Source organism: Oncorhynchus mykiss, chromosome 1, assembly GCF_057628025.1.
Source record: "Oncorhynchus mykiss isolate SJ-2025 chromosome 1, ASM5762802v1, whole genome shotgun sequence".
In the NCBI taxonomy this organism is placed as follows: domain Eukaryota; kingdom Metazoa; phylum Chordata; class Actinopteri; order Salmoniformes; family Salmonidae; genus Oncorhynchus; species Oncorhynchus mykiss.
The window spans coordinates 83,212,543-83,228,018 of NC_143022.1; the positions used below are offsets into that span (position 1 = coordinate 83,212,543).

General features: G+C 41.6%; 2 protein-coding genes across 2 annotated transcripts; both read right to left on the bottom strand.

Moving 5' to 3' along the window:
• Nucleotides 1-642: 642 nt before the first annotated feature.
• Nucleotides 643-4,468, bottom strand: fbxo5 (F-box protein 5). The gene is made up of 5 exons (XM_021613137.3): nt 4,290-4,468; nt 2,880-3,557; nt 1,931-2,021; nt 1,456-1,653; nt 643-1,264 (listed from the first exon to the last, which is right to left on the bottom strand). The coding sequence occupies exons 2-5, from the start codon at nt 3,521-3,523 to the stop codon at nt 1,007-1,009; spliced, it is 1,191 nt and encodes a 396-aa protein (XP_021468812.2). The 5' UTR covers nt 3,524-3,557; nt 4,290-4,468; the 3' UTR covers nt 643-1,006.
• Nucleotides 4,469-4,960: 492 nt separating this feature from the next.
• On the bottom strand, nt 4,961-11,803 carry mtrf1l (mitochondrial translational release factor 1-like). Its single transcript, XM_021613125.3, has 7 exons — nt 11,001-11,803; nt 9,311-9,390; nt 8,963-9,146; nt 8,669-8,832; nt 7,483-7,600; nt 7,227-7,363; nt 4,961-5,227 (listed from the first exon to the last, which is right to left on the bottom strand). Exons 1-7 carry the CDS (start codon nt 11,443-11,445, stop codon nt 5,018-5,020), a joined length of 1,338 nt encoding a protein of 445 aa, XP_021468800.1. The 5' UTR covers nt 11,446-11,803; the 3' UTR covers nt 4,961-5,017.
• Between the last annotated feature and the right edge of the window lie 3,673 nt (nt 11,804-15,476).

Here is a 15,476-nt window from a genome sequence, read left to right on the forward strand (position 1 = left end):
CTTTCCAGGTAATGAGGATTTTAGCACAGCATAGGAACCCCTGTGTAGTATGTGAGTGAAGTACAAGAGGAAAAGGAGAGAGCTATAGTTGAGGTTAACCATTTGCAGCTTGGTAGAAATTCATTTGGAATTACAAAGTAATGCATTTTTATTAATTCATTGGCATCATTACTCCTTTATAAAGAGGTGAGATATTGAGGCCGAACAACTTTGTTAAAATCACAAGATTTGACTGCCAATTCCATTGGAAAATACATTGCATTATGGCACAAATGGATCAACGGCTTAGTTTCACCAGTTGTCAGCGCTTTTGAAGCAAGTGGCATTGTAACATGCTCCGCTTGCAACCTTTAAGAAGGCAAGTCAGTTAATTTCAAATTCTTATTTACAATGACAGCCTACCCCAGCCAAACCCTAACCCAGCCAACGCTGGGCCAATTGCACGTCACCTTGTGGGACTCCCAATCACAGCTGGCTATGATACAGCCTGGAATCTAACCAGGGTCTGTAGCCTCTAGCACAGATGCAGTGCCTTAGACCAATGCGCCACTCTGGGCTTGATTACATTTTGAAAATAAGTTTGCGCATGTACACGTTTCCTGGTGGTATGTAGCTTTGAAAAATACACCTGGGAGAAAAAAATCCCCAAAGATAAATTTATTTCAACAATATAAATATTTACATCTCACATTTAAAAGATATATTTACAGACAGATATTCCATTAAGAAATATTAAATTAATGTACAATTCAGGTAAAATGATATTTTTTTGGCTTCCAGTAAGATCGTCGCTTTCTGACGACTAATGCCGGACAACTGACATCACGGGATTGTCACAGAATACAGTGTGTTCTAACACAGAGTATTCCATTAGCCCGAGATCCTTTTGGCCTGAGAGGGGGCAGTGCGATAAAAAGTCCATGACTAAAACTAATAAATAAGATTTGAAATTTTGTTGGTTTTAAAAAGGTTAGTGATTGAGTCTTCATCCAGGGCTGCATTGATCTCACAGGCGTCTGACGTTCCTCTTGCTGCGAGCGCTGCCGATGAGGATAGGGTTAGCCCTGGAGCTGCTAGGCCCCCGGGCCAGCCCTGTCTGGCAGGCTGAGGAGCCATGAAAAGGGCCCTGGCACAGGGTGCAGAAGTCAAATCCACAGCTGAGGCGGGTACAGGTGGCCCTCATGGCATCTGCATTGTGCTTGGCAGGAGAGCCGCAGCGTTTACAGGGTTTCAACGACTCGTGCTGCTTCAGCAAACTGGCAGCCTAGAGAACAAAACCAAAGAAGGTTAAAAAGACTACAGAGCATATCTCACTCATTGTATCATTTGTAACATGAACATGTCAATGACTTTTTTGGAACTGATTGAAGGGTGACTCCAACTCTCAATAAGTACACACACTGAGCACCATGTCCTCTGAATCGTTACAAGCAAAGTGGATAGCACAACCCTCACCTCTTGGTATTCTCTGAAGCGAGATTGCTGGGAGCAGTACAGGGTCTGTGTACATTCTCTCTGGGAGCGCGTCCTATAGGTAGACTTCTGGATAGGGGTTGAAGCTACTCTCTGCATACAGGACATCACAACCCGGGACAGCGCCGCATCTCGCGTCAAAGAGCCCACATTCTCCAGTCCTGCAGAGGTTCTTGGGTCCTACAAGAAAAATGGACATTGTCATTTATCAAACAATATTCATACAGTGGATTACCCTATGGTTAGGTCATTAACATTGGAGTACTGGAAGGGGCCCCCGTAAATGAATCAAGATAAAGAACATATCAGCATAAGGGATTAGCAAAGTTGGGAGCTGCTGCAAGCTGAATTATTATTTTTTTTTTTTAAACGAACCATCAATGTGGTTCAGAACTATTGCCACCCGATAAAGGGTATACAATGACTATAGGAACCCCAGTTAAATGTAAGCGCTTACCCTGAGTCGCTCTTTAGCCTGGTTGCATCTACAGAGTGCAGACTTGTCTTGGCAGATTACTTTTCTCCAGGTCTTGCTCACTTTTCTACAGCTGTGAAGAAAACAAAACCACCATGAATGAACAGTGGTGTAAAGTACTTAAGTAAATGTAAAAAAAAAAAACTACTTAAGTAGTACTTTCATGTGTTTTTACTTAACTACATTCCTAAAGAAAAGTATGTACTTTCTACTCCATACATTTTCCATGACACCCAAAAGTATGCATTACATGTTGAATGCTTAGCAAGGTAAGAAAATGGTTCGATTCACACATTTATCAAGAGAACATTTAATATACATTTTAAAAAAAAAACTTTATTTAACCAGGCAAGCCAGTTAAGAACAAATTCTTATTTTCAATGACGGCCTAGGAACAGTGTAACTGCCTTGTTCAGGTGGAGAACGACAGATTTCTCCCCCCCCCCCCCCTTGTCAGCTCGGGGATTCGATCTTGCAACCTTTCGATTACTAGTACACCACTAATCACTAGGCTACCTGCCGTCCTACATCCCTGGTCATCCCTACTGCCCCTGATCTGGCGAACTCACTGAACACATGCTTCGTTTGTAAATCATGTCTGAGTGTTGGATTGAGCACTTGGCTGTCCGTAACTTAAATAAGACAATGGACCAGTCTGGTTTGCCTAACATAAGGAATTTGAAATGATTTACACTCATACTTTTGATACTTAAGTATATTTAAAACAAAATACTTTGACCTACTCAAGTAGGATTTTACTGGGTGACTCACCTCTACTTGAGCAATTTTCTATTAAGGCAACTTTATTACTTAAGTATGACAATTGAGTACTTTTCAAACCACTGTCAATGAATACACAAGAGTATAAAGGCATTTCCAAGTTGAAAAACCTCTACAACTATCATAGGACCAGTAAAGATCACATGTTTACCTTATTAAGTCTACATCTCCTAGCAGAAGCAGGATCCTTGTGAGGATGTGCTTCATGTCCCTCTCTAGCAGTGCTTTTAAAACGTCCATACATTCAAGGCCCAAGTGCCCACCAATAACCCTTTCAAGGCCAGAGTCCTCTGCTAGCCTGCTAATGACAGACCAGTCATAGCTTTGGGTCCTCTTGAAACTGTTGGCGAGTTCTTGGCATACAGCGTGTTGAAACTTCAGTATGGGGAGTTTTGAGGCAGTATGCTTAGCCTTGTTGTGATAATCAGCAACTGGAGTACTTGGGGAGAATATATGCTGTCCTGGAGACTTCTCTAGTTCCTTTATGTTATCAAAGTCCTCTATCTGGCTGTTCTGTAAAGACAGGAAACCGCTGTCCTCGAATGCTTCACAGCCTAGGTTCACCCCGTCAAGGTCCACATTATGTTGGTTATTCTCCTTATTGTGAACACCTTTCACATCATCCTTGAGGCAAAAGAGTGCAGCTGTGGTGACACATGGTGAGAGCTGTGATTTGGCTACTACTTGGACGCATTCCTTTAGTGGTGAGGTTCTCAGGCCAGACTCCTTGTATGTGACATGTTTCTCCATGTTGCATGGAAATCGGGGTTCCTCGTAGTTGGACGGATATTTCATTTTTTTAATGACTGATTGTGTTCAAATTGTAACCCTGAGGTAGAGAAGATAAAAAGTTGCGTTAGCCAGTTTAATCTCAATCAAAACGCGCCAAACTGGATAGCTAGTCAGAACTACAACACGTTGTGCATCAAACCACAGTGGATTGCCCACTTATACTAGAGTTTGTTATATTCTCTAAAATGTAACATTAGCTAGATATTGTTTTGGTTGACCAAAAAGTATAAAGACAACGTAGAGCTGCAATCTCGCCAAAGGGCGCACTTCTAGTTCCCCCCAATTTAGCTTGTAACATAGCTAGCTAACTGGCTAGACAATTGAGTAAAATACTGTAGTTAACTACTAAAATACCATCGTTAACGCTAGTCGTTTGCAGCATCAGATCTTTCCAGTAACGTTAACCTTCGTTATATTAAAGATAATGTTGACTGTGGTTATTATATTCATAGGATAGCCAAGGCTAGCTAACCTCTAATTTTACGCGCGTACGTTTAGCGCTTAAAAACGAAACTGTAATATTGATATTAACGTCATTGCAAAATGTATAGCTACAAAGCAGTTTAACTAACTACCGAACGTTAAATGAATATTAAACTTCATAGCTAGGTAGCTAAGCCAGATAGTTATGGCTAGTCAAATTGGTTATCATTTACTAACGTTGCAAACTAACCAGCCTGCATCAAATGAAACGCGACATATCATAGCTGAACACAAGTTAGCGAGCTATAATAGCAAACTTGAGGTAACGTAACAAAATGTTTCATACCTGTAACTTTAATGACTTCTTGATTCCCACCTATTTCTGCTGTTAAACTTTTGCTAACGACATTAGCTCGCTAAGCGGGGTTTCACAAACTTGAGAACTACTTGAATGAGGACACTATGAAAATGCGCCTGTTTCCTAGCTACACATTTGAAATCCGTGTCCAAAAGGCGCACACCAATGAGGACCAAGCAGGGCAGTTACCTTTAAACCGGGAAACCAATGGGAGTAGAGGAAAGCGCACGCTGACGTTATACGTCAGAGCGCAATAGACCGCTGCATTTTCCCCCCAGTATTTCAAACAAATACCTTTTTTTTTTCAGTTTAAAAACCTTTCTTGGAAAATACAGTAGAAAATATGTCGAGGTGTACGTGACTCGTGATTTTTTTTTTCTTTGTTTGAAATATGGGAAAATAAAAGGGCAGTCATCACAGCATGAATAAAGTAATAGGCAGTCACTGACAAATACCTGTCATGTCATACACAAATATAATTCATTGGGCAATACTTTGTCTCTGCTGGGGGGAGGGGGTACTGATGTATTTTGAAGTTTTACTGCTAAAAGAGAAAAAAGCAGTTTGAGAACTGGCAGTTCACACCCATGGGCGGAGTGTGTAAAGTGGGCTCTTAAACTAAAACCAGGAAGGCAAAAAAGCAAACAAACACACTGATATTGCAAAAGACAACATGTATAGCTTCATAGATTTAATGTAAACTACCACATAGACTATTATTGATCAGAGTTATTTTCTCCAAGAATGTCCATGAGAATCTCCTGGTTAGAGAACTCCTCTAGTGCCAAATTCATTTCCTCTAGAAGCTCTTCGCCCACAAGAAACTCCCTGACATCATGCACAGTTTTCCAAATCCGATGATCTGTGATTCGGTCCTGGGGAAAGTTGTAGGTCCTGATCTTCTCAGATCTACCTTTGGTACCAATCTAAAAAAAAGGATAGATTAAACATAGTCAATAAAGAAAATGTGCTATACAGACCAACACTTAGTGTAAAAGCTTTGTAACCAACAGACAGCCGGCAACTATTTGAGTTCCCACTCCCCCAAGCCCATCTCAGCTTCCACTTTCAAGGCAGTAAATCTTCCAACAGACAACTTTCTCACCTATGTCAGTCATGTCGATTCTATCATTGCAAACCCTATTAACTTTTGCCCATTGCTGTCCATTGTCTTTCTACAACACTGTCTTTTTGAAAGTTCAAGTCTAGGTTTTGTAAATTACTTTGTAGTAAACATACAGAGCATTTGGAAAGTATTCATACCCCTTGACTTTTTCCACATTTTGTTACATTACAGCCTTATTCTAAAATGTATTAAATTATTTCCCCCCCTCAATCTACACACAATACCAGATAATGACAAAGCAAAAACAGTTTAGAAATGTTTGCTAATTAATACAAAATAAAAAACTATCACATTTACATAAGTATTCAGATCCTTTACTCAGTACGTTTATGAAGCACCTTCGGCAGCGATTATAGCCTTGAGTCTTAGGCATGACGCTACAAGCTTGGCAAAGCTGTATTTGGGGAGTTTTTCCCCATTCTTCTTTGCAGATCCTCTCAAGCTGTCAGGTTGGATGGGGATCGTCGCTGCACAGCTATTTTCAGGTCTCTCCAGAGATGTTCGATCGGGTTCAAGTCCGTGCTCTGGCTGGGCCACTCAAGGACATTCAGAGACTTGTCCCGAATAAACTCCTGCATTGTCTTGGCAGTGTGCTTAGGGTTACTGTCCTGTTGGAAGGTGAACCTTTGCCCCAGTCTGAGGTCCTGAGTGCTCTGGAGCAGGTTTTCATCAAGGATCTCTCTGTACTTCACGCTGTTCATCCTCCCCTTGATCCTGACTAGTCTCCCCGTCCCTGCCACTGAAAAACATCCCCAGAGCCTGATGCTGACACCACGCTTCACCATAGGGACAGTGCCAGGTTTCCTCCAGATGTGACGCTTGGCATTCAGGCCAAAGAGTTAAATCTTGGTTTCAACAGACCAGAGAATCTTGTTTTTCATTGTCTGAAAGTCTTCAGGTACCTTTTGGCAAACTCCAAGCGGGCTGTCATGTGCCTTTTACTGAGGAGTGGCTTCTGTCTGGCCACTCTACCATAAAGGCCTGATTGGAGGAGTGCTGCAGAGATGGTTGTCTTTCTGGAAGTTTCTTATATCCCCACAGAGGAACTTTGACTGAGCTCCAGAGTTACCATTGGGTTCTTGGTCACCTCCCTGGCCAAGGCCCTTCTCCCCCGATTGCTCAGTTTGGCCAGGCAGCCAGCTCAAGGAAGAGTGTTGGTGATTCCAAACTTCTTCCATTCAAGAATGATAGAAGACACTGTGTTCTTGAGGACCTTAAATGCTGCAGAAATGTTTTGGTACCCTTCCCCAGATCTGTGTCTCGACACAATCCTGTCACAGAGCTCTACGGACAATTCCTTCAACCTCATGGTTTGGTTTTTGCTATGACATCCACTGTCAGCTGTGGGACCTTATAGACAGGTGTGTGCCTTTCCAAATCATGTCCAATCAATTGAATTTACCACAGGTGGACTCCAATCAAGTTGTAGAAACATCTCAAGGATGATCAATGGAAACACTATGCACCTGAGCTCAATTTCAAGTCACATAGCAAAGGGTCTGAATACTTGTGTAAATAAGGTACTTCAGTTGTTGTTTTTTATACATTTGCAAAAAATTAAAAAAACAACTTTTCACTTTGTCATTATGGGGTATTGTGTGTAGATTGATGAGGAAATGTTTTTATTTAATCCTTTTTAGAATAAGGCTTTAATGTAACAAGATGTGGAAAATGTCAAGGGAGCTGAATACCTTCCAAATGCACTGTATGTAAAACTTTGAACTGGATTTTGATATCCATTCCTTATATAACAATTTTGACCAGGAACAATCTTGTATGTGTGCAGTTCAGATTCGTACCTGGACTTTCCGTGCAGTATATCGCTTACTGGTCTCTTCTTCCAGCCTCATACTATAGAGTTTGGCACGTAAAACCTTCATGGCCTTCTCCTTATTTTTCAGCTGAGATCTTTCCTGCTGGCATTCTGATACCACACCTATGACCCCAAAACAGAGATAAAACGCCATTGGTTTCAAATCAAATCAAAATGATATAAGAATAGGAGTTTCATACTCCACTGTCTGATCCTTGCGGAATTGTATTGGCTGAGATTACCTGTCGGTAGATGAACTATCCGCACTGCGCTGTCTGTGGTGTTGACATGCTGGCCCCCGGCTCCACTCGCCCTCTTGGTTTCAATCCTCAAGTCCTTCGCATTAATTGTGAAAGTGATCTGAAAAAGAAATCATTTTTTATTTTTATTTATTTCACCTTTATTTAACCAGGTAGGCAAATTGAGAACAAGTTCTCATTTACAATTGCGACCTGGCCAAGATAAAGCAAAGCAGTTCGACACATACAACGACACAGAGTTACACATGGAGTAAAACAAACATACAGTCAATAATACAGTATAAACAAGTCTGTATACGATGTGAGCAAATGAGGTGAGATAAGGGAGGTAAAGGCAAAAAGGCCATGGTGGCAAAGTAAATACAATATAGCAAGTAAAACACTGGAATGGTAGATTTGCAATGGGAGAATGTGCAAAGTAGAAATAAAAATAATGGGGTGCAAAGGAGCAAAATAAATAAATAAATTAAATACAGTAGGGAAAGAGGTAGTTTTTTGGGCTAAATTATAGATGGGCTATATACAGGTGCAGTAATCTGTGAGCTGCTCTGACAGTTGGTGCTTAAAGCTAGTGAGGGAGATAAGTGTTTCCAGTTTCAGAGATTTTTGTAGTTCGTTCCAGTCATTGGCAGCAGAGAACTGGAAGGAGAGGCGGCCAAAGAAAGAATTGGTTTTGGGGGTGACTAGAGAGATATACCTGCTGGAGCGTGTGCTACAGGTGGGAGATGCAATGGTGACCAGCGAGCTGAGATAAGGGGGGACTTTACCTAGCAGGGTCTTGTAGATGACATGGAGCCAGTGGGTTTGGCGACGAGTATGAAGCGAGGGCCAGCCAACGAGAGCGTACAGGTCGCAATGGTGGGTAGTATATGGGGCTTTGGTGACAAAACGGATTGCACTGTGATAGACTGCATCCAATTTGTTGAGTAGGGTATTGGAGGCTATTTTGTAAATGACATCGCCAAAGTCGAGGATTGGTAGGATGGTCAGTTTTACAAGGGTATGTTTGGCAGCATGAGTGAAGGATGCTTTGTTGCGAAATAGGAAATAGGAATAATGAATTGAGCACTTAGCAAAATAAGTCTGTACTTAATCTTTGGTAACAGTGGTAATGTTACCAAAGAAAGAAGGTAAGTACAAGGGCCAAATGCCTCAGGGAAGGTCTCACCTCTGTAGGCTGGGGTAGCACTGCCACGGTCATGGTGCTGGTGTGCATTCGGCCCTGTTTCTCAGTCTTAGGGACTCTCTGCACGCGATGCACACCTGCCTCAAACTTCATCCTCTTGTAGCTCTTAGGACCACTGACACTGGCTGATGCATGACGTAACCCACCTGCAGACAGTTGACATTCACACACACAAAGTTACCATTCATAAAATGGAGTCAGTTTAAGTTTGGGTAAACACTAGCAACAGGAATGGTTTGACAACAACAAACCTGTTAATGAATGAATGTGACTGACCTATTTCACTTTTCATGTACTCCAGGATGTCAAACCCCCAGCCCTGGTGTGCTGCAAAGCTCTGGTACATGTCAAAGACCTCTGCAGTGAAGAGCATGGCCTCCTGACCTCCGACCCCTGCGGTGACCTCCAGGACCAGGTCACTCATGTCTGACTCCTCCTCAGGGATCAACAGGGACAGGATCTGAAGAAATGTAGAAGAATCAGACATGACAGTTTAGTAATTTTCTCAAACTATGTTTTCCATACTGATTGGAGTGATTCGATTTCCTTTCGCCATCCTAAACGTGCTTTAATCAGTGTCATCTTATTCCGACTGTAGGGGGAACTTAAAATGCAGGTGTGTACCTTTTGTCTAACATCTTGAATTGCTTTCTGACAAGCCTCCCTCTCAAGGACTGCCAGGTCACGCATGTCTGGGTCGTCATCTTAGAAAGGAAAAATAATGTTTCTTATTTCACTGAATTTACCATCAGTGAAAGATCCATTTATACCGAACAGAAATATAAATGCAAAATGTAAAGTGTTGGTCCCATGTTTCAATACGCACAAAAAGCTTATTTCTCTCACATTTTTTGCACAAATTTGTTAACATCCCTGTTAGTTAGTTAACATTCTTTGCCAAGATAATCCATCTACCTGACAGGTGTGGCATATCAAGAAGCTGATTAAACAGCATGATCATTACACAGGTGCTGGGGACAACAAAAAGCCACTAAAATGTGCAGTTTTGTCACACAACACAATGCCACAGATGTCACAGGTTTTGAGGGAGCGTGCAATTGGTATACTGACAGGAGGAATGTCCAATAGAACTGTTGACAGAGAATTTCATTTTCACTTTTCTACCATAAGCCACCACCGTCATTTTAGAGAATTTGGCAGCCGGCTTCACCACTGCAGACCACGTATACCCGCGCCAGCCCAGGGCCTTCACATCAGGCTTCTTCACCTTCGGGATCGTCTGAGAACAGCCACACGGACAGCTGATGACACAAACTGTCAGAAAAAGTCCCAGGGAAGCTCATCTGAGTGCTCTTCGTCCTCACTTGGGTCTCGACCTGACTGCAGTTCGGTGTCGTAACCGAATTCAGTGGGCAAATGCTCACCTTCGATGGCCACTGACACACTGGAGAAGTGCTCTTCACGGATGACTTCGGTTTCAACTGTCCCGGGCAGATGGCAGACAGTGTGTATGGTGTCGTGTTGGCGAGCGGTTTGCTGATGTCAACATTGTGAAGACTGCCCCATAGTGGCTTTGGAATGGGAAGGCATACGCTACGAACAACAAAGACCACGTTTTATTGAGGGCAATTTGAATGTACAGAGATACCATGACAAGATCCTGAGTCCCATTGTCGAGCCATTCATCCGCCGCCATCACCTCATGTTTCAGCATGATATTGCACAGCACCATGTCACAAGGATCTGTACACAATTCCTGGAAGCTGAAAATGTCCCAGTTCATCCATGGCCTGCATACTCAAGAGACATGTCACCCATCAAGCATGTTTGGGATACTCTGAATCGACGTGTATGGCAGCATGTTCAAATTCTCGCCAATATCCAGCGACCTTGCACAGCCATTGAAGAGGAGTGGGATGACATTGCACAGGCCACAATCAACAGTCAGATCAACTCTATTCGAAGGTGTCGTCACGCTGCATGAGGCAAATGGTGGTCACATCAGATACTGACTGGTTTTCTGATCCATGCCCTGACCTTTAAAAAAAAAAAGGTATCTGTGACCAACATATGCATATCTGTATTCCCAGTCATGTGAAATCCATAGATTTGGGCCTAATAAATGTATTTCAATTGACTGATTTCAAATATGAACTGTAAATCTTAGAAATTGTTGCATTTATATTTTTGTTCAGTGGTAGATACAAGATGCATACATTATACACAGTCACCTGATGTAGGAACTGGTACCCTTTTGTTACAATGTCAAACTCACAAGCTGCTGATACCTATTGGCCATGAGATGCCCTTCTGCATCTGTTGATAGAACATCACACATTAGGTGTGGCCTCACCTTTCAGTAATGTTTCGGTTTCAGCAAATTCCTGCTGTTTTGTCTGAAGCTCTCTGGTGTACTGGATTAGTGGGGCTAGTACAGAAACTCTTGTTCTCTTCACTCTCAATTCCTCTTCACCGTCCTGCTGTCCCTCTGTCATGTTGACAACTGTCAGACTATCTCTGTACTCTGTCTCCATCTTCTTGATGTAATCCTGTAGTGATCTTCTGGCAAAGATCTCGTCCACTGACAGTAACTTTGTAATCATCAATGGCCGAGTTGCATGCATAGCTCTACTATTTGGGCAAAGCTTTTGGGACGAATTTTGACATCTACCGCATAGAACCGCTCCGTAATCTCTTTGTCTTTGGGACATGACAGTAGACCCCCTCTGGTAAGAGGACATCCAGGACCGACCACACACGTTCCCTACGTGCATTTTGACAGCTTGAGTAAAAGCCATACTAAACAATGGTTCGCATAAAAGGCTCAATACAACAGTGGAACAATATTACTCTTTATAATTTGTTGATTTGTTTAGCATATTATCTAGTTAGCTAGCTGATTTGTTTTGCACTACACAACGACAGCTAATTGAAGTGGTATGACGTTCTGAAGGGTTTTGGATAGTGTGTACAGTTGTATCGACCATAACGACTATTTTCCATAAATCATTTTTTTCTGGATTTTCATTTATCGTAGCTAGCTAACCATCACCAAAGCCAGAGAAGTTATTTGAGAAGTGCAGCTCAAGGGCGCTGACATGTTGGTTTTTGCACATAGGTAGTTGCGCACTATTTCGATTCTCATATACCGTAAGTATGGAAATAAACACGTAAATTACCGTAAGTAAACAAATACATGTAGCCAAAACATTAAGATTTATTTGTAGTAGTAGCCACAGTATATAATAAACCGGATAGTTTGGCTCCTGGTGCTGATTTGCAAAAATATATATATTTATTTACTGCTATAATTACCTTGGTAACCCGTTTATAATAGCAATAAGGCACATTGAGGGTTTGTGGTATATGGCCAATATACAACGGCTAAGGATTGTATCCAGGCACTCCGCGTTTAGTCTGCTTTGAGTCGTACATAAGAACAGCCCTTAGCCTTGGTATACTGGCCCTATACCACAACCTCTCGTGCCTTATTCCCCAAGTATCGCATTGTGTAAAAATAACAATGTTGTATAAAACTTCACCAAAGCATTCAAATGTCAAAACATGAATGTGTCACTGCACGGGACTGTCTTAATGACCACTTTGACTGTTGTGTTTACTGTTTATGGAAACAACCCAGGGAACAACCATCCCATGTTCCACCAGCAGATGGGAGGCAACATCCATCCAACTTTGCAGTTCACTGAATAGTCAATTTACAGATTGTGTAATGTGTAACTAACTACCAATGATATATATGTAACTACCCACTATATATGCAACTAAAAACGGGTTGAATCAACGTTGTTTCCACGTAATTTCAACCCCCCAAATATATGTGATGAGGTTGAATCAACATGGAAAACTGATTATATATATATTATATATTTTCACCCAACTTTTAAGCAAAATCAAAACTAGACGCTGAACAGTGGGTAGACGTCTGTGCCCAGTGGGTAGAAATGGGGTAATGGTTTCATTACAGTACTGTATGTGTATGATGTTGGTAGGTTATTGCTTGCAGCTGTGCACCATCATACGATTGGCAGCTCATAAAGCAAATCAAGTTCAAGAAGAGTATTGCCAAATTTGGTTTTCCTTGGAATTTGCCTTGGGCAGGATAAAACATATTATATTTAACAAGATTTGGCTGTTGCTCAGCGCTTTTGGTTCCTTGGAAAATGAGGATTTCCCAGCTGTGATTCATATTTTATTTGCCCATGAGATACATTGCCTTGCGAAAGTATTCGGCCCCCTTGAACTTTGCGACCTTTTGCCACATTTCAGGCTTCAAACATAAAGATATAAAACTGTATTTTTTTGTGAAGAATCAACAACAAGTGGGACACAATCATGAAGTGGAACGACATTTATTGGATATTTCAAACTTTTTTAACAAATCAAAAACTGAAAAATTGGGCGTGCAAAATTATTCAGCCCCCTTAAGTTAATACTTTGTAGCGCCACCTTTTGCTGCGATTACAGCTGTAAGTCGCTTGGGGTATGTCTCTATCAGTTTTGCACATCGAGAGACTGACATTTTTTCCCATTCCTCCTTGCAAAACAGCTCAAGCTCAGTGAGGTTGGATGGAGAGCATTTGTGAACAGCAGTTTTCAGTTCTTTCCACAGATTCTCGATTGGATTCAGGTCTGGACTTTGACTTGGCCATTCTAACACCTGGATATGTTTATTTTTGAACCATTCCATTGTAGATTTTGCTTTATGTTTTGGATCATTGTCTTGTTGGAAGACAAATCTCCGTCCCAGTCTCAGGTCTTTTGCAGACTCCATCAGGTTTTCTTCCAGAATGGTCCTGTATTTGGCTCCATCCATCTTCTCATCAATTTTAACCATCTTCCCTGTCCCTGCTGAAGAAAAGCAGGCCCAAATCATGATGCTGCCACCACCATGTTTGACAGTGGGGATGGTGTGTTGCTTTTACGCCAAACATAACGTTTTGCATTGTTGCCAAAAAGTTCAATTTTGGTTTCATCTGACCAGAGCACCTTCTTCCACATGTTTGGTGTGTCTCCCAGGTGGCTTGTGGCAAACTTTAAACGACACTATTTATGGATATCTTTAAGAAATGGCTTTCTTTTTGCCACTCTTCCATAAAGGCCAGATTTGTGCAATATATGACTGATTGTTGTCCTATGGACAGAGTCTCCCACCTCAGCTGTAGATCTCTGCAGTTCATCCAGAGTGATCATGGGCCTCTTGGCTGCATCTCTGATCAGTCTTCTCCTTGTATGAGCTGAAAGTTTAGAGGGACGGCCAGGTCTTGGTAGATTTGCAGTGGTCTGATACTCCTTCCATTTCAATATTATCGCTTGCACAGTGCTCCTTGGGATGTTTAAAGCTTGGAAAATCTTTTTGTATCCAAATCCGGCTTTAAACTTCTTCACAACAGTATCTCGGACCTGCCTGGTGTGTTCCTTGTTCTTCATGATGCTCTCTGCGCTTTTAACGGACCTCTGAGACTATCACAGTGCAGGTGCATTTATACGGAGACACAGGTGGATTGTATTTATCATCATTAGTCATTTAGGTCAACATTGGATCATTCAGAGATCCTCACTGAACTTCTGGAGAGAGTTTGCTGCACTGAAAGTAAAGGGGCTGAATAATTTTGCACGCCCAATTTTTCAGTTTTTGATTTGTTAAAAAAGTTTGAAATATCCAATAAATGTCGTTCCACTTCATGATTGTGTCCCACTTGTTGTTGATTCTTCACAAAAAAATACAGTTTTATATCTTTATGTTTGAAGCCTGAAATGTGACAAAAGGTCGCAAAGTTCAAGGGGGCCGAATACTTTCGCAAGGCACTGTAAGCTGGGCTTGTTTAAAATGCTGGATAGGAGACCAAAATAATAGCTTTAGATCAATTCTCCAGTAAGAAATTCTCTAAAATTACTTTGGAGGCGGCTTATGGTAGAGAAATGAACATTCGATTATCTGGCAACAGCTCTGGTGGACATTCCTGCAGTCAGCATGACAAGTGCACGTTCCCTCAAAAACTTGAGATATATGTGGCATTGTGTTGTGAGGACAAAACTGCACATTTTAGAGTGGCCTTTAATTGTCCCCAGCACAAGGTGCACCTGTGTAATGATCATGCTGTTTAATCAGCTTCTTGATATGCCACACCTGTCAGGTGGATGGATTATTTTTGCAAAGGATAAATGCCCCCTAGCAGGCATGTAAACAAATGTATGCACAAAATGCGAGAGAAATAAGCTTTTTGTACGTATGGAACATTTCTGAGATCTTTTAGTTTAGCTCATGAAACATGGGACCAACACTTTACATGTTGCGTTTTATTTTTGTTCAGTATATTTTATACAAGGTTTGTCTATATTGGCTACCATGATGACATAATCCTGTAGTTGAAACATCACTCTCAAAACAATCATTTTGATGACTTTTCCAAATCCAATGTATATTCCACATAGATTCCATGTCACAATACGTTGACATTGCGTTGAAAGAATGTTGATTTAACCAGTTTGTGCCCAGTGGGGTTGATTCCCTGTGAGGGATACAAGCCCAAAGTGCCAATTATAGGGTTTAGCCTTGGTGCCGCTGCCAATATAGTGAAATCTCTTGATCTAAAGTAACTACAAAAATCCCCCCAAAGACACAATGACCACCCCTGTAGATGTGGAAATTAACTTGGTTTACATTGTGCTGGATCAATGGGTCGCTTCAAAGAGTAGACAGTGTTATCACAAGAAAGATCAGACAATCAGACACACTGGTTTAAATCATCTTTCACAATCTACCCCCCAGTTTGCTAAAATTCTCAATGCAAGACTCGGGTGATCCTAT